The sequence below is a fragment of the Limanda limanda genome, chromosome 7 (genome assembly GCF_963576545.1).
Source record: "Limanda limanda chromosome 7, fLimLim1.1, whole genome shotgun sequence".
Classification (NCBI taxonomy): Eukaryota; Metazoa; Chordata; class Actinopteri; order Pleuronectiformes; family Pleuronectidae; genus Limanda; species Limanda limanda.
In genome coordinates, this window is record NC_083642.1 from 23,263,178 (window position 1) to 23,282,852 (window position 19,675).

The following is a 19,675-nucleotide window of genomic DNA, read 5'->3' on the forward strand; positions in this document are numbered from 1 at the left end:
CATGTGATTTACAGACTGATTTGTGTTATGACAAACACACACGCTTTGTGTTCTAGGTGACTGTAGTGTCACCTAGAACCAAATATGAACATGGTGTGTTCAAATGTTCAAATCAGGCTGAGTTTCATGCTTCTAGCTCATTTTAGCTAGTACAGCTAGGGTTCAGGAAGTTGCTGAAGCTTAGGAGGATGCACCGTTCCCTATGCTTCAATAATGGAGACTTTGTGGAAGCTCCTTGACACAACTCTGTTGCTGTGCGAGAACGTGGCCATCAGCACTTTGGTGCCCGGTGAAGAGGCCATGATGGAGACAGTGTTCTCCATCTTCTCGCCTTGCTTTAGCTGAGCCAGCCTGGCAGAGAGTGAGGAGAGAAACCAAATGTTGTCAAATTTTAACTCAAACAAAGAAAGACACACACACACACACACACACACACACACACACACACTTAAACAATCTAAAGACCCGATATTTTGCAAAAAGAAAGTCAAATTTGACAGCGAATAAAAGAGGTGATGAGAGGTTTGTGGTCCCACAGCACAAATCAATTATAATGTAAGTACATGAGTGATGTGAGGGTTGATTAATCCTACCAATTATACAGCCAGTCGTTTGCCAGCTACCGACTACCAGAATTGACTTCTTGCCCTTTTTCATGGAACAAATGCCAGAGCAGTTTTATTGTTCCACTATTTAGCTTGATGATTTATCACCTCTTAATATCTCCACTGAAGCTGTTCTCGTTTATTATACCTCTCTGGGTTGAAACTTTGGCTTTATCGTCTGGGCCAATAAAAAGCCACCATGGCTGCAGGGGACTGGAACAATACAGGAATGGGACCAGGCCAGGAAGAGTTGGACTCAAAAGTTCACCCTTTTATTAACAAAGTTTGTTGAAGCCATAAAAGAGCTGGAGGGTGAGGAAAAGTAGAGGAAGAGCGAGAGGAGGTTGAGGTGGTAACCAAAAACAACCGATATATATAATCTTTTCCCCTTCACACTTGGCATGTGCATTGCAAAGGGCCCTAAGAAATGCAGTGTCACATTTGGTATGATTTGGACATGCAGTACATTCAATATCAATAAAACTACTTAATCAGGGACTCATCAGTCTAAGAGTCTACCACGGATTCTCCAGTTCTGAGTTCTGTGTACTGGTCGAGCTTCAATGAACAGGTGAACAGGTCTTTGTTAAGTGGTGGTGTCACAGCTTCGTGGTTCTGCAGACTGAGTCCAGCAGTCGGTCTTTACTTTCTGTGCCTCAATCACTGCACGTAACTTTTACAGTATCAGAAAGAAAACTGCAACCAGCATCACCACCATTCCAAACAGGCAGGTTTAGAACAGGCTCTGTACTGGTGTAAATCACAACTATTGCGCTGCTTGCTTTGACAATGAGATAAATAAATATAAAGGTACATTTAACCCCTGATAGTGATGGTGCATTGTTCTTCATTGTTCTCTCCACAGAACTACACACATACACACACACTTGGATGCAACATCACGTTTCAGCTGTTACAAAAACACCCCAGACCACATTCCTCCCAACGAACATCGCGTTTTTTTGACCCTATCAAACATAATGGTTAAATATGTGTGACATCCCTAGAATGTAGCCACAGGACAAGGGTGCTGTTGTTTTTACGACACAGCTCCACAGAATGAAGATTTATTGTTTATTTTAAATACAACATTCAAAACACACATACCTGGTCTCGTGTTTTCCTTTCAACAAGCCAGATCCCTCCACTGTCAGCACAGCTCCAGTCAGAGTTTTTGTAAACTCGTTGGTGAAGGACACCTGGACCGTGTGCTCCTTGTTTATCTGGATGCTGTCCCCTCCTTCGATCTGCAGAGCATCAGGTTACAGGATCAGATTATCAAAAATAAAATAGACAGAGACTTGTGATCACTCCATTATCCCCAGAGGGGGCTGTTGAACATGAAGACTATTGATATGAGTCACTTTGCATTAAGGTTAATTTGGTCCACTTCTATTTAGCTTTTTATTAATATGGGCCAGGTCTTTCTTTGTAGAGTGACCATGTTCTCCCTGTGTCTTTGTGGGTTTTCTCTGGGTAATCCGGCTTCGTCTCACAGTCCAAACAAATGCAGACAGATCAGGTTAATTGGAGACTCGAAATTGACCATAGATGTGAATGTAAGTGTTTATCTCTGTATGTTGGCCTTGTGGCCTGCCCACTGTTTGGCTTCAGCTCTAAGACGACCCTCAAAAGGATAAACAGTATAGATAATGGATTTATGGATAGAATGTATAATGATGAATAAATGCATCACTATATATAAAAAATGGTGTAGTTGTTCAGGTGTTGATCAGAGTGAAAAATATGATCATTACTTTTTATGTGCCGTGTATCAAATCTCAGGTTTCAGCAAAGGCATCAGAATTTGTATTTTCTGCTCACAGGTTTTTGATTTTAGCTCAAAGGTAACACTGGAGCTGGTGTTGAAATGTGTTGGACAGTGACAACTATAAAATAAATCAAAGTGAACATAATTTCTTCCTTATACTTAAGTGAACTGAAGAGTGGGGCAGACTGGCTGCTGTTTACCTCAATGCTTATCTGCGGTGAGCTTATGTTGAATTCCTGTGAATCCAGGACTCTTTCTTTAGTCCGCACGTCCTTAATCACCACTGCAATATTCACAAATTCGTCAGCCGCCAGCACCGACTCGTACTCAGACGCAGGGATGGTGTGCTGCAGAGTCAAAGCTGCAGAGAATGTAAAGGAGTTATGGTTCTCTAGAGGTTTGATTAAGCAAGTAAATAAAATAAAAAGTGTTCAAATGAAAAAGTAAGGTTATCCAACAACATTGCCAGGGGGTACACCCCAGTATTTTCTACAGGACTCTTTACCTTCATAAGGGAATATGTGCACCTCTTTGTGGATTTTCCAGAAGCTCCCCTGTGGGCTGCTGTTGTACTCTTTAATCTGAGCGTCCACATGTTCCATCAGGATCCTGGGCTCGCTGGAGTTATTAGTGACCTTTACGCTCATGCCAATGCTGTCACCAAATGATGGCTTCCCTTTGATGTTTAGGGACACCTCCAAACCAGATGACGTTAGTCCTGGAGATGAAGCTGGGAGACATGTACATTGTGTTAAACAAGTAAACCGATGAAGAGAAGAATGCCTTTGTAATATTTCAAAAGATGCTGTTACTATTGGTGACACTATCAGCCCCAGAACAAACCGGTTTTGGAGTTTGATGAAACACAGTGCTGCTAAATGAGTGTGGAAACCTCTTCCAACAAATTGGGTCATCTACCTCATTCACCGAAATGTTAAAAACTTTTAATGACGCCATGCAACCACCTTTGACAAATATTTGCCGTAGAATGGCCCCCAAATTTAAATGATGTGATGTGGAAACTATGAAGAGCATCAACTGCAGATATTTAAAGCAGGATGACACACATGGAAGAATAGTTTAAACACTTTCTTATTGAAAATTAAGAGAAACTCTAAATGCTCAACTGTGAATCAAAGCGATTAATGCTTACTTGTCAGTGACAGAACACAAATCAGGCACAATGATATGATGCAAAACTGCTGGTGGGTTCTGTAAAAGTTTCATGTCAAACAGTAATAAAATAATGACCAACAAGTTAACACAACATGATAAAATGTAGTTCAGGTCAAAGTCAAATACTTGATCATGAAGCATGTGTGAATCATGTAATAATTGACCTCTAACTTCCTGGTAGAGACCATTGAAAAATACGGCACATATCTACAAACGAATCCACAGTTACTTACACGCTCAAACTAATATTACAAATAATAATACTCTTTTACAACTGTAAAGTTTATTACAACTGATTAGTATGTACTTTTTTAGCAGAGCAGTTCAATGGATAACGAACCTCTGACCCTGACATTGTTAAAACTTTGAAAAACATAAACAATTGGGACAATGTCAAAAAAAGATTTTGTGTTTTTATAAAGCTTTTCTAGTCTTGATGACCACTCAAAGCCCTTTACAGCAGTTTCACCCGGTCACACACACATTCATACAGTGCAGCACTTTCTCTATTGTACACCACACACACATACAGCCTGAGTTACAGTTGCCTAGAAGCCAGAAGAGTGTTAGATTTTTTGACACTGAGATGAATCAAAGCTTACCTGCTTCTTCTCCCAGTCCATTCGTCATCGCAGCAGAACGCATTAAGCAGAGAGACACTGCTGTAAAAGGGAGATTTTGTTATTTGTGAGATTGTTGTTCCCCAAGGGAAATAGCTGGACTACATGCTCTGAGCCCACTCTTCAAATTAGACTTTGTGCCAATAGAATGACAGAGGCCATCATATAGTTTCAAACTCAAATCATCACAACATTAACTTTTGTTTTTGTCTTTTCCGTTCTGCTCCATTTCTCAATCTTTGAACCTTAAACTAAACAATGCATTTGCAAAACAAAGTCATGCTGAGGTATTTGTTTGCACGTATTGATTCTTGCATGGGGAGATGAGGGTGAAGATGCTTTGGCAACAGAGCCACTGACCTTGTGTTGTCATTCTTCCAAATCCAAGTTGCGCCCCTGAAAAGGGAAAGAAAATATGAGGATAATCTTTATTGAACGTATGGAAAACCAAGACAGAGCCTATCTTACTTCAGCTGTCTCCACATTTTGCATTTGCATCATGCAGACTCTTCTCAAAACACAAAATTGTACTGTATCTGTTTATTGTATCTCAATAAATCCCTCTCTAGAAAGCCTCACAGCCACAGGAACCTCTCTTACTTTTCTTCCTCTTATAAGCAGGTGTCAGATTCTCTGGGGTGTCTGAACCAATTCTCTTGGTGCAGATCACCTGCCCCACCAACTCAGAGTCCACCATCCTCCCCACCACCACTCCATTGCGTACAATAAACCGTATGACGTCAGCGTCAACAGAGGCAAAGATGAAGGAGGTGTCGTATGGGGCACTGAGGCAGCGCTGCTGGACAGCAGCTACAGGGCATGGGCCACAGCAGAATATACCTGCAGAGACAAGATCAAACGTCAAGGTCAATTTCAGTCAAATAGCAGCAGATGGAGAAAAATAGCAGTATTTACCGTAAAATAACAGTTTATTGTCACATATCTGCTTATTAACACTCAGAGGTCAATGGCCTCCCTACAGAAACTTTTATTCTTATCCCACTAAATACAAACAATGTATTGAGGACAATGTGGAGCAGGGACCCACCAGCACTTTTCTCTTGGGGTGTGGGGTCCACTACCTGCCAGCCATCAAACCCTGCACTGAGATCTGGTCTTCTCATCCAGCACTCAACCCACACATGGAAGTTCCTGCAGGACATACAGGGATTAACACAGACACACACACACACACACACACACACACACACACACACACACACAAACACAAACACACACACACACACACACACACACACACACACACACACACACACACACACACACACACACACACAGAAAATCAATATGAAGGGTGAGATAAATAAAATAGATGATCACAGACACTAAGTTAGCTTATCTTCTCCTGATTCATATGTTCATTAAGTTAAGGGCACAACAGTAAATGCTGCTTTTACTGTGAGTGTTAATTGTGAGATCACACTGATGACTAAGCAATTCAAATACAGAATATCATCTTTAGAGTTAGTGACACCAACCAGAGACTGTCCTTAGATAGGTGGAGCTTCTCCCCCGTGGTCGAGTAAAACTCTTCAATTGTCCTGCTGGCATTAGTGTCATGACCTGCGTTAAAGACCGTCACCACCCTGGAGGGAATCCCCAGCACTCTCATTACTGGAACAAAAATAAACATAAATCAGTCATCACTTGTAAAACCAAAGTCGTGAAGTATTAAAACCCATCTTAGTAGAAGTATAAAGTAGGTAAGATGTATTGAGTAAATCATTTCTACTTCTAATAGTATCCAGTCATGCAAGTGGTTACTATATTTAGTTAATTCATTATATTAACTAACAATTTTTTTATCTATTGTAAAGTGAACAATTTGCCCCTTCTGTGAAAGACTGAGTAGATTTATTCCAGGTACCTTTCACTTTTATTCCACCACATATATCAACAATACCTCTACAATTTTTCAAAGCATTACGTTAAATGTGTTCATATTTATTTTAGAGGCCAGGACTCTGCAGTAATAATGTTGTGTGGCATGAGGGAGTGGTAATAATTATACTTTTATACTTTAAGTATATGTAAAAGTGAGTCCTTTTACATATTTTTTTCTTTTTCTATCACCAACTAACACAATAGCAAAAGGTAGCAAACATAAAAAGACAAATATTGCTTAATTAATAAGCTTGTCACTTGTCGCCGTAATTCTCGTAATGCAACGTGATATCTTCTTCTCATTAGCCTTTCTCTACCTGGAACACAAACTCCTAACAAAGGCGTTCTGTTGTAAATGTACTTTGAGGTTTTCAAATTTCCATTGCCTGATGCCACATTAATTTTACATATTATTTGAGTGATTGTAATTACCAATATCTGAAAGTATAAATTAAATAAAGGAATATTCATAGTGAGTCACAAGTTGTAATTATAGCTAGAAAACTTGTTTATTTCTTACAGCCCCAGATCAGATTTGGAATTTACCAACCCAAACAACACAAATACAGATGCCAGTTCTTTCAGTGTCATTAAATTAGGTAAAGAGAATTTTAAAGATCAGCCTATAATTGAAATAATTCAGTTGTTGGTACCTGTGCAGAGGACAGATGCAAAGACCCAACACTGTCCGTAGCGCACGGGGCTAAAGTTGGATGCGACCCAGCGACGCAGGATGTCAGCACTGCCGCTCCACTCTGTGGGATTAACCCCCCCCTGGTAGCCGCCCTGCCACTTCCCGTGCAGAATACCCAGGTCATCATTACAGTTCACCTGGAAAACGAGGACACATGTTACTCCTCTCTCCACTGAAGGTATGTTCTTGATAACATAAGTCACAGATTTGGCATTAGAGGGAGAGTTGTGTACTTTTATCACCCATGTTTTAGTGAGTGCTGTCTCTCACCATGGCACAGACCACCCTGCTGAGGTACACTGGGTCTGCTCGCAGTATGTTGTCCTTGCTTTCGTCGCTGAGGTGCTGAGGGCTGACCTCCAGCAGCGTCAGACATGCCTCTTGGACGCCAGGCTCATACTGCACACGATGAAACACGAACTGAAGCCTGCTGCATTTGATCTTGCTGTGATTACACACAAGAGCCATTCATGATGGCTGCATGTTGCCGATTGTTACATACCTGACCAAACGACCACGGTCGCTGACAAACATTTTGATTGGTGCCCATGAACACCAAACCATAATCGCTCTTGACATACTCTTGTAGTTGGGCCTCGTGTGGCATGTACACTGGATCATCTGAAAAGCAATAGAAGTTTTGTGGGATGACTGGAAAGAAACAATAACAACTAGAAATACCAAACTGCTTTTGTAACGTCACGTCAACAAGTGCAGTTTCCTTTTTTTCCCAGATTCCTACAAGGTCACCATGACCTTTGAATTCAAATCTTTGACTCCAATTGACAACTGATTCAAAATTACCTGAAGAAATATTGTTTATGCTGAGATATCGCATTAGCAAGGCAAAAAATTGCTTTCGACTATTAGAACGGCACTCAGTAGCAAAGGCATAACAGTCAACTTAAATTCAATCAAGCTGCACCATCTCAAAGATATGTCAGTATATCAAATATTCCCTTGGAAAATGGTGAAAGCACCTTATCCCACATTGTTTAGAGAAAGTGATAAAAACATTCCTGGATCTGCCCCCCTCATCCAGATCTGTGGCAAAATTGAAACAAACAAACCAAAAAGAGACAGGAGCGTAAAACAGGTACAAGATGGAGTTTTTCTTCATGGACCCACCTTTCAGCCAGGGGTTGCAAAGCAGGACAAATGATCCCATTGCGAAGCTCCTAATGTTCTGCCTGGTCTCGATGTGCAAACGGAGGTTATACAGGGCCACGGAGGATTGAACAGGGGAGCAGATGTGGATGGTGACTGACTCGGAGTGCACGCTGCCCGGGTGGATCTTGGCTGACCAGTGCTGCGTGGTGGGCCACTTGTCAGAGAACTGGACTGGGATTCTCTCTGACAGACTCCCTGCACGGTGAAGGAGAAGTTACTTAAAGCAGGACGATGCAGCATTTGAATGATATACACATATTCACTTAACAACATAACAATAAAACACAATTTCTAAACTCAATGGTCTCAGGATTGATTTAGCTGTGTAATGGACTGTAGAGGGACAATTTTGAAATGTTACAGGAGGAGAAGCACAGGTATCAGCTGTTTTATTCCCATGACAAGATCCAGAACAGTTTTCTCCACATATATTCCTCATGTTATTATATTATTTCAACTTTTCACCCATGTTTGTTTGTTTAATTTTAATCTCAATTATTGTCTCTGTGAGTAGCTGATGGTTAAATGTTCCATCTGTACAAACTGAAAAACTCTTTTCTCAGGACGTGTCATTCTGTTTCTATAACTGTTGATTATAATTGTTTCCTCTGTGTTCCAGCCTCTCGTCCACATACACAAATGACTTTTGCAAACACCTACCAAAGTGCAGATTTTCAAAAACTCTACTGTGTATCCGTGTGAACATGTAAAATGGACTGGGCTCCAAATGTGCAACATGGCAGCATTTGTACGCAGAATATTTTGGCTTCATTTGTGGATAGTGGGAGGAAGTGGACATGCATCCTCCATCTTTAAACCCAGAGGCTGGAGAAACACCAGTCCTCAGTGCACTAAGCAAGGGTGGTTATTTTCATGAATGAACATAAGTTATTGTGAGAGTAAGTCTATGTTGTGTTTTTTCTCTCCCAGTCTTGTTTTAACCATGAGCTGAGGTTTTCCTGTCTGTGTTACCTAGCCACACCTCCAGGACCAGGCCCTCGCTGTGAGGATTCCATGACCGGCCACGGAACCGCAGAGTCAGCTTGAACGGTTTCCCTCGCCGCACCACCAGGTGTTTTTTGCTCAGACCCTGAGTCTCATGGGAAATGTGGTTTTCATGAACCTCAAAGTCGACTAACCTCAGACGGCAATGGCCATTGTCAGTGCCTGAAAAAAACAACAGATCAGGTATTGTGGAATTAGCGTTCCTGGAAAGACTGTAGAAGGAAACAAGGAGAGAGGGCAGTTTGGGAAATAAAGGTAAAGGTACAACAATGTCAAAAACAATACGACATTTATAGCCAGAAAAATACTGTAGTATATAAGTGTTATTGAGAAACCACATGTCACAAAATTTAGCAAGAACATTAAGTTGCATTCCAACTATGCTTTTCTACCTTCACACCTTATAAGCCTGTTTGTGCATTTGTTAACTGAACTTAAAAAATGTATACAGACATTTCAACTAAGACATAAAAGAGCTATAGAGATTGTGATAGAGAGGTTGTCATGTTTGATTTCTCTCTAGGCTTCTTGCCAAACCAGAAATTAAATAACCGAGTCAAATTGAACGTTTGTGTAAAATTATGATAAATTACATTAATGCCACTCTTTTTTATAAAGCTTGCCGCGTCTTTGTCTGGAGCAGAAGCAGTTAAAAATGAGCCTGAGTTACAGCGTGTACTCACCACTGATGTTGTGTGCTGTCTGCTGAATGCAGTCCATGGTGTGACAGAAGTGAGTTGCGAGTGACTGAAGGAATGAGAAGCATGTTCCACCTCCACACTGATAACCATCTTAGTCAATCTTTACATACCCTGCTCTCTGCATTACAACAGCGGCAGAGTATTCACCATTTCTTTTCAAACAATCGCTAAACCAATCGAGCCGAGCTTGTTGAGCAGCAGCAGGTTTCTTTCTGTTGAACTATTCTTTGAATTTACGTTTTCTGGTGTTAATTTACGATATATTGTAAGGTGTCCATAGGTGCCGTGCAATAAATTGTTTTGACACAGTATTTATTACATTACATTTTAAATATGACATAATTCAATAATACGTAATAATTCAAAGCTTATTTAACAATTCATCAAATCCTATAAAGACAGCACAGAACAGTTTCAACACAGATCAGAATTTATTGATTAATGAGCCTGAGGCCTGTGGGAGCTCCCCAAAGGTCATTGTAGTTTTATTTTCATGTTATAATTCACTTTTACATTCAGTTTTGTGGCTGTTTGGCAAACGATGGTCACTGGCCATGATATTATATTTTACAAATCTCTGTAAAGATACCGAACGCCAAATTGCCCCGGATGGTTACATCAACAGTATGAGTGATGCACATATGAATGTGGGTGAAGGGGTGAACGGCAAAACTGTACTGTGAAGTGCTTTGAGTGATTATTAAGACTAGAAAAGTTATATTTAAACACAAACCATTTACTTTATTTACTTGTATGTGATGCAGATAATACTACTGGAAAATTACTTACAGCCCTGAATATGTAATTTTCACTCCCTGTCACTTCCCCTGTGGATATAATGAGTCAATAATGATGATGATAATAATATTAATAATGGTCTATATATGAGATCTGGAAGTGATGAATCAAAGGTAAAACATCAAGAGAAACGTCTTGTCAAGCGATACACGCCTCTCTCTAGAAAGAAAGTTAAGGATTGCTCACCTGTTAAGGATTGACATTGAAATTGAAATAAGAAATCGTTACAGTTCCTTCCTTTGTATTCATTCACACGCCCTATGACCACAATTCCCTGGAAAACTGAGTTGACAGACAGTGACTGCTAGGAATCACCCATGCATAGACACCAGGCTGTCTTCTTGTTGGCTTTGATCCAGAAAATGACATTTTTCTTCTGTGACCCACAGCTGCAAGTCAATGACGTGGAACAATGGTTGCAACAATTATTAAACCATAAATGTGCAACACGGTTTGTCTTTAATGGAAAGTTACCCTTACAAAAAGCTCCTTAAACCAACTTTACCACACATTTTGTCATTATAAAATTGCAATGTTGGCCATGTCGTTTTTAACAAATAAAACATATTTTATATCTGTATTGAAATAGTGAGACCCAAACAATTCCAGTAAAACCCTAACATTTAATTGAGCGTATAAGACAATCCTGATGCGTTATGATATAATAGCTCTTACCCTCGACACTTAATTAATTGACCAGTAATTAGACCCAATTGGAAATAATGACCCAAACATGCTCTATGATAGGCAGTGTGTGATGAATGAATGTGAACGGGTGAATGGCAAAATGCTTTGAATATTCATCAAGACTAAGTGCTAAATAAAAACTGATCATGTATTATTTGATTAACGACAGGTTGGATTTCTCAACTGGTTTTCAGTTCAAACACTGCTGGAAAACAAGCAAAAATCTCTAAATGCATTTTGTCCAGTTATTCCTAGCTTTGATAATCATAATCATAATCATCAGGTGTTTCTTTTTTGTAACACAGAAAGACAAGCAAATAGTTGAATCAAAATAGTTAACTTTTTATTGTCAAAGAAAGGGTGATATAAAAGGGCATATTGGAGGCTATTAATAATTGACAAGTACAAACCTGTATTTTTTCTAAACCCAGAATGTATCAACAAATAATAAACATTTAACAAAAAATGTGGTTGATTTGTAAATTGCTGGATAAGCCGCAGTTTCCCTTAAAAGCACTTAGACTATATCAGGGTTGGAGTCAATTCACTTTCATTTTGACATTTCTGTGTCCAACAAATGGACATACACCTTATAAAATGAACACCCTTTATAGGTGTTGAAAATGTTATACAGTCTGGATCTAATGTTGTATTTCATGATGAATTCCTTAAAACTCTGTCACATCATTTCCTAAAATCCAACTGGCTTTTTGGTCATTTGGACTGAACGTGATTTGATTTCAACCCAGGTGCAATGCTGACTTGATTTTATTTCCCCAAACGCAAACACACAGATAAAATATAACACAGAAACACTGCATTTTTTTGCAAAGATCGCACAGAAAATAAACCCTGATTCAACATTTAATGAATAACTGATATTTTACCCTAACAAGGCACTGCATTCGTCCTGCAGAGAACCAGAACATGGCACGACTTCCACACAGGACGACCTAAACTGCACACCAACAGCTCAGCCGCTAATGGAGGCCAGATAGAAAAAAAGATAAATTCTAGGAACATTTCAGTGGCCTGTGCCAACCCTGTCAGCTGGAAATCTTGCAGATCATTTTGAAATTATTTGCTGGATTTTAAAAGGTGCTATAAGTGTTATTTGCCTCCAGACTGTCGGCTGACCTGGCTGGAGCTAGCCTGTTAGCATGATAACTTTGATAAAAGAAAGGAAACAAAAGCAAAACAAGATTCTGGACTGGTGTTTACCATCACAGTGGAAAGGGGGGAAGTTTGATGATGAACTTGCAGCGATATCAGCAGCTTGGTAACAAAACAGCTACTAATACTAATGTTAGCCATGAAGTGATGGCAACAACTTACATATAGCACCTCTACGTTTCCCCTCTTCACAGATCTGAAGATTAAATCGAAAGAAATAAAAAAAAGGTTGACTGGTTACAAGTTTTTCAAACATTCACACGACAGTCTGAGGCACACACAGGCTACATGAAAATCCCTGTACAACCTTAGAATAGCTATGTATCGCGAACCTGCAATATTTATGATTTGAACTGGTCTGACTGAGAAGGCCGTAAATGAAGAGGATATAGATTTTTTTGGCTTCATGATCCAAATCAAAGGTTGCAAATGAACATAAGGTAAGGTCATTTTCTTTCCCCACGAGCAGGAAAAATAAATGTGCGACTAAAGAGAAGCTACATTACAAACAAAATACTTCTTCTCACCACTATAGACACATTTACAAGAGCACAACTTGTTTGGATTTAACAAGTTTCAGTGTGGGGGTTCAGTCCCTTCCTGCCAGAACATTTATGGAAAGTTTTTGTACCATTTCTTTCTATTAATTTTTTTTTTTAAATAAATATGAAATTAAACAAATCAATTAGTTTTTCCCATGCACAAACCAGCACACATTAAAACCCTATACATAAGGAACACAAAAAACATGTTAGCTTACATAACTTAGAACAAAAAAACGTTTGATGCAGACATTTCTAACAATAACACACAACATGTAGCAGGACAGTTTTCCATCTGACACTGAAGTGAAAACATCGGTTATTGCCGTTAAAATTTAAATGTGGTATTAACAGAAACACAACCTGGGTGTGTTGTGGCATGTGGAGATGACACCTTATTCCATTGCAGCAGGAAAACAAGGAGGAATTGATTGTTTTGGGGCCAAGACAAGATGTGCATCCCTTTACTTGGTATATGGGATACTGACTTAAGGCATGAATATTAACTTCCTGAACTGATCACCCACGTCATACATTCTCTAAACCTGTGAAAATCTATTGTCAACCTACGCATCACCCATGAAACATCTAAAATCTTCACTCTCATGTTGCATCACAAACATTTGATTTAAGACTTTGCTCTGAACACCTGAGACTATGGCTAAACGCCTAGCTAACTAATAGAGAACAATATATTCAGTATTAGTTTTTACCCGCTACCAACTGCAGCAGTCTATCATCACCTGGTTTCCTACACATGAATATTCATTTCTTATTTATCCTACAGGACCTAATTATTTGTCAAACATTATTGTTTTGATTTTCTAAAATGGCTTTAGATTGAAGCAACGTGAAAGGTTTCTTATGAAGTAATATTAGCACTGTTGAAAATGTAATGTAAGCATTTACATTAAGAAAGAGGGGCAGGTCCAGTTCTCCAAAGCATCTTAGCTCTAAGTGATTGTTTATCCCACTGTAAATGAGTTCAAATCCACGGAGGGCAGGGTGGAACAAGACCATCAGTCATTTATTACAGACAGACTGTGGAAATTTGGGGCCTGGGATTTAATTGTCAGTTACAGAGACGTTAGAGGATCCAGTTTTTCAGGATTGCAGTGTTTCAGACACAAAATATTTTGTTTGTATATTTAAAACAGACTTAAGCAGTGGGATGCAAACTTTTCCTACTGAAAACACACCAGGCGCAGCCGTGTAAGAAACCAGCCAAATGAGTTGCAGTTAATTCGTGTTAAGGAAACCAGCAGATTGAATCCATACTCAATCACACATAAACACCTGCACAATCCACTTGGATAAAACACTATCAATAACAACAAAAACCTCACTTGGTACAAAGTATCAAAATAACATTCATATAAATAATTTAAATAGCTATTCTAAAGCTGAAATCTTGGTCTAAAATGTTTAAATGGCCAAAGAGAACTGCTAATAATGTGCTGCATAATTTGGGGGACTTCAAGATTGTGTAATTTTAGGGATCACAGGCAATTGCTGTGCAGATTATTTTCGGTCCCTCCACAATTAAAACTTAAAACATTCAACTTTTTTTTTTTTATACAAATATTTATCCAAAAAATGTTGGTGTCCATCCTTCCTTTAGAAGCCGCAGGGGACAGAGGATAATGTCCTGAATTTAGAATTATTTCGCCACGTTTCTCCTCCTTTTTCATCTAACTGTCCCCCAAAACATGGGACAGGTCCCCGAAGTCACAGTCAAACAGTTCACTGATGCCTTCGTGGTCCTCCAGTCCAAAATGGTAATCATGACTGTGAGGGGGGGACAGGTTGATGAAACCGTCCAATGGGAGAGGGAGGCCTTCTCCGTTCAGGAAGTATGAGGAAGAGAGGGGTGAGAGGTCAAAGTCGGGCATGTCTCCGAGGCTGGAGAACGGATCCCCACCCAGCAGCGATTCTGTCACACAAAGTAAGATGTGAGAAATATGCATACATGTACATATACATCTATTTATATTATGTCTTACAAAGAGACAACTATACCAATGACTCCACAGCTGGGACTGGTCGTGTGCAGTGCTAAATCTAATATTTCATCAAACCAAAAACCTTTAAGATAATAAATTTGCCAATGATCTTTTAATGTTTTATCAACTTGTCCTTCAGTCCAAACCAATCAATTAGTTATTTCAGTAAATACCCGATTTATTAAGTTCATGGTCTTCATTACTTGGGCCAAAGAGGTAATGTTTTCAACTGATATTGTTAGTTAGCAGGACTGTGCAAAAACTGCACGTCGGGCGTGACCTCCCCTTCCACAAAATGTCATGGGAATCTGTAGAGTAGTGGTGCATGTCCCGAGGAAGAACCCTTTACATTTTAGAGTGATCGGGATCAATTGACGGAGCCAGGTATTTTCTTTTCACTTTCTTTAAAGCTCTGTCGTCTTCTGGTTTTGTACTTGAAAAAGTACACATCGCACATGAGATTATTTTCATTAAGGCCTTTTTCACAGCAGACATTTTGACATGTCATACCAGGGAGAGCAGAGATGTTACCCCAAGTCAGGTGTGTCACCTTCATGGCTTCACCACAAGAGCAAAACAAAAGCCTTCTTAGGAATATAAGTAATACCGTATTGCCACACTTTCATTGCATTTTAGCCTGTTACGTTAAGATTTAGCCAACACCATCTGTGATTCAACATTCTGATATTCTTCTAAGCTCGTTCTAGTCTGTGTTCACAAGCGACAGTTTTGAAACAGCTGTCATTAAGGACAGAGATGATTTACTGCTGCTCATCCTCAGTGCCGCTAGTGACACGTCGATCAACACATCTTCTCAATAGATTTAATCATTGTGTTGGTATATTACGATTTGACCTTAAATCGTTAATGTCAGATAGAGAATGTTGTGTTTCTATTGGTAATCATAATTCATCACCAGCTCTACTGACGTGTGAGGTACCACAGGATTCTATTCTTGTCCTATTTTTGTTTTCACATGCTTCCATGCATCAGGCCTCTGCACCGGCCCTCACCTGAATCCCACAGATAATTGGTTACTGCTGTGGACATGTTGGAGCAGAGAATCTCCCGCTTCCTTGTGCATGTCACGGAAAAATGTAAATACTCACCTGTGTCTCCACCTAACACCAGTGATGAGGGGTCCTGCTGGGAGACGGCTGTCACTGTGGAAGACGTCGACGCTGGGGATGATAAACCCACCTCCAGAGAGTTGGTGGATAGGGATTGGTCCGTGGGTTGTGTGTGAGGCGGGACCAAGGAGGGGTCAGCGTTGGGTTTTGTGGGACTACTTCCTGTCATGGGACTACACACGCCCGAGCTGTCGTCTGGACAGAGGAAGACGTCGATAGGACCGTGCGTGCTCTTCAGTGACACCTGGTAACCCTGAGGGACGTTGACAAACACACACCACAAAGTCAAAACCTCATAACCTCGAAACAAATATATTTAAATAAAAATGAGTGATTTAAACCATTTAGACCTGATGCTCTATACGAGTGTATAAACCTTTCCGACAGAGTGATGTTTGAGATCTTCTCTGTTTGTAGCCGGATGAGGTTTGTTTGGATTTTATATGGTATCATCATTTTAAAGACATGTGACTCATAAAATGCATCGGGATTCACTGAAATACAGTGGGCACGCTGAAATGCATTATGGGAAATGTTGTTTGTTAGCGAAAGTTTAACAAAAGTGTTCAAAGTAGCGTGAAAGAGATAATTTGGTTAACTTATCAAGGGGAGCAGAGTGCAGCTGAACACTGGAAATGAACAATGAAGGAGATTGAGACCCAGATGATGTTCCTGCAGATCCACTGACTAAAGACATGTTTGAAGGAAAGGGGGATCTCGCTGAATGTGCTGGTTTTTTTTTTAAAACACAATTTACAAAGTTTAGGGAGATTGTAAGGACTTTCAATTAAAGCCAAATGTTCACAGTATCAAATGTTGTTTTAATATCTAATCACTATCTGCTTCAAAGGCTGGGAAGTTACATTTTTGTAAACATTGGCAATTTTGTCTGCCCTTCATAAAACCCTCAGGTTTTAGGTGATGTTTTCAGACAACACTTAGGTTTTTGGGTGTGTTTTCATTCAGCGTCTAAGATGTTCACACTGAAAGCCCTGGCTAGATTCTGGCCATAGGTCTCGATGGGTTAAACTTTTATTAGACCCGTACCTCGCTGGGTTCTGAAACTTGCATCTGGGTCTCAGGTGGAGCTCTGATCACCATCACCAGATGGTCTGGGGAATCAAATGACTTCCTCAGGTCCTGGCAGCGCACATAGCCCAACGTGATGAACACAACAGTTAAGGACAACACAGCTGTAAGGGAATGAGAAAACTAAGATGTGGTCCAAGGCTAAATATATGAAAACAAGAACAGACACAACAATGGCCGGCCGGCCTCCTCTACTCGTCACTGAGAAACTACGATAAACTTTGAGCCCCTCACTCAAGTACAATGTCCACCTCTTTCTTTCAGTGACAGATTTGTCTGGCCTGCCGTGGATTGGACCAGAGACCTTTGGGTCAAAAAGGTTTATGACCACGTGACATTCGATCAGGTTTCACTGGTGCTGCTGAAATCATGTTCCATTCATCCCATCACGAGTCACAGAGATCAAAAGGATATTTCTTGTTCTGTGGTTCTTCTGTGAGCAGCCGCAGCTGCAGGTTGCATTTGGAAATAAGCTGGTCCAGCTGCTCCTCGGCCTCAGTGAGGTCACACACCTCCTGCTCTAACTCCTTATGGCGGGAAACCAACGTTGGGTCGATTCGGTTGCCACTGCAGGTGAAGAGGGCACAGAACAATCTAAACACATACACCAGCAGCAGTATTTCATCGTAGGAATACAGCTCTTTGGTGTGAACATAATTATCTCTTCTTCAACTGCCTCACCGTAGCATTATTTAAAATAACAGGCTTGTTTTACACTCACAGCCATTGGATGTTGTTCTTGGATTTCTTGGAGATGAGCTGGATTCCCTCCAGGACGTTGGTTATGTCGTAGATGCGTCTCTTCTGGACGTCCAGGACCTGAGAGGCCCAGTTCAGATCCACCACGCCGTCAGCGGACTCGGACAACAGGCTCAGAAACCGCTTGGTGGTCAAATTCAAAGAAGTGTCATACCGCGACTTCTCCGTTGTGGTTCGAGGAACTGGAAAATTGTGGGATTTCCAAATCAGGATTATTTTGTTCCAGATACTTTTTTGAATAACTAGACCTGGGTCTGTCTCAGTGAAGCATGACAAGCCTTTTCACAGAGGACTACTACATATGCTATATGATCTGTGCTAATCTGACTTATTAATATATTCCAGAAACTACATTGCACCATTGGTGAACTGACCAAAGGTCTTTGTTTGTCAGTTAATTTTTGTGATACCGCACAGTTTTTAAAGCAGCAGCAATTAGTCATTCAGAAGAAAATGAATCGGCAATTCCTTTAATAATAAAATGATTGTTTTTGAATGATATTTTTAAATTTCAGCTGTATTCTTCAGCTCCATAGACCATTAAATGAAGATTAATTCTACAGATTAATTGAGACTGAAATTAATCTCTAGCCGCAGCACCACACACTTTTAATATCCAGCTCATTGTTGCCCTTTGGTGCATGAAGTACAGTGTTACCCGAAAAAACTAACATTCCCATTTCTGACCTTATGTTTGGACAACAACAATTGAAAGAAGTCAATTGGCAGGGAGGGCTGGATGGAGGATGGATGGAGCACTCACTCACAGAGCTGCTGAGCTTTGTGAGTGTGTTACAGTGAGGGTACATGGCCCGAGGCTCTTGGGACTAGTTGGGTCGAGTCCAAGAAACTTTCAAATGATATTCATTTGTGGTGGGTTGACTAATTACATTACATTTCATTTAGCTGACGCTTTCATCCAAAGCGACTTACAATAAGTGCATCAACCCTGAGGGTACAAACCCAGAAACAACAAGAATCAAGAAAGTTACTTGATGTTTTTAAGCTGCATGTGCCTGTAATTGGGGAAACATCCAATTGGTGCCAGGTGCAGAAACACAAAGAGAACAGAACACCTGTCAAGGGTCAGCTTATTTTCTCTCGGGTTGTGTGTATGTGTGTGGGGTAGGGGGTGTACCTCTGGGAGGAGCAGGTGTTGAGGGTGGTGCTTTGCCAATGCACACTCGAGTGGTGCTGACATACTGATGGTCACTATCCAGGTCCAACTTCCTCTTTACCTAAACAGATCCAAATGCACAGACTTCAAAAACACCTTGTGCATAACTATAAACTACATGTTAGTGTAATGATGAACCAAAAGCAAAACTAAATGTCCATAAGCAACAGGTGCCTATAGGTCTGCTCTGTGTTAACATTTCCAAGCATTCTGCTATGTTTCTATATATATACATGAAGCTCATTTCACCACTTCCCCTCTCACTCTCTCACTTCCCCCCTCATCTCCTCACCGGAGGTCTCCCCAGAGCCGGCCGCCTCTTGTCCTGGACCCCAACATCAGCTGGGCCCTGGGGCGTGGCGAACAGCAGGATCTCCCCCGTGCTGGTGGGGGCGGTGGCCGGGTGGAGCCCCTCGGTGCCGGGAGTGGTGATGATCACTATCTGGTGGTCCTCGCCCAGTTCGATGCTGCCAGAGTTCAGCAGGGTCTCGAAGTCGGCCAGCAGGTCCTCGGACGTGTGGCCCGTGATCAGGGTCTCTGACATGGCAGTGACGTCACTGAGTGCCCCCCCCCCCCTTGTGCTGGGACTCAAACTACGATGCTGTGGTTAGACAGAGGATCCACGTCGATGGTGGAAGCTGCTGGAGGTTTTCATGCAGGCGGTCACAGG

At 40.7% G+C, this 19,675-nt stretch overlaps 2 protein-coding genes across 2 annotated transcripts; both read right to left on the reverse strand.

Annotated features, from left to right (window-relative positions):
* Window positions 1–200: 200 nt before the first annotated feature.
* On the reverse strand, window positions 201–9,666 carry LOC133005074 (protein-glutamine gamma-glutamyltransferase 5-like). Its single transcript, XM_061074661.1, has 13 exons — window positions 9,630–9,666; window positions 8,914–9,108; window positions 7,900–8,136; window positions 7,274–7,392; window positions 7,042–7,170; window positions 6,731–6,908; window positions 5,672–5,807; window positions 5,221–5,324; window positions 4,752–5,012; window positions 2,882–3,106; window positions 2,577–2,737; window positions 1,713–1,852; window positions 201–351 (listed from the first exon to the last, which is right to left on the reverse strand). Exons 1-13 carry the CDS (start codon window positions 9,664–9,666, stop codon window positions 201–203), a joined length of 2,073 nt encoding a protein of 690 aa, XP_060930644.1.
* Window positions 9,667–14,390: 4,724 nt separating this feature from the next.
* Window positions 14,391–19,549, reverse strand: e2f1 (E2F transcription factor 1). The gene is made up of 7 exons (XM_061075443.1): window positions 19,298–19,549; window positions 18,967–19,066; window positions 17,791–18,010; window positions 17,484–17,636; window positions 17,028–17,142; window positions 15,960–16,233; window positions 14,391–14,780 (listed from the first exon to the last, which is right to left on the reverse strand). The coding sequence occupies exons 1-7, from the start codon at window positions 19,547–19,549 to the stop codon at window positions 14,539–14,541; spliced, it is 1,356 nt and encodes a 451-aa protein (XP_060931426.1). The 3' UTR covers window positions 14,391–14,538.
* Window positions 19,550–19,675: the final 126 nt, after the last annotated feature.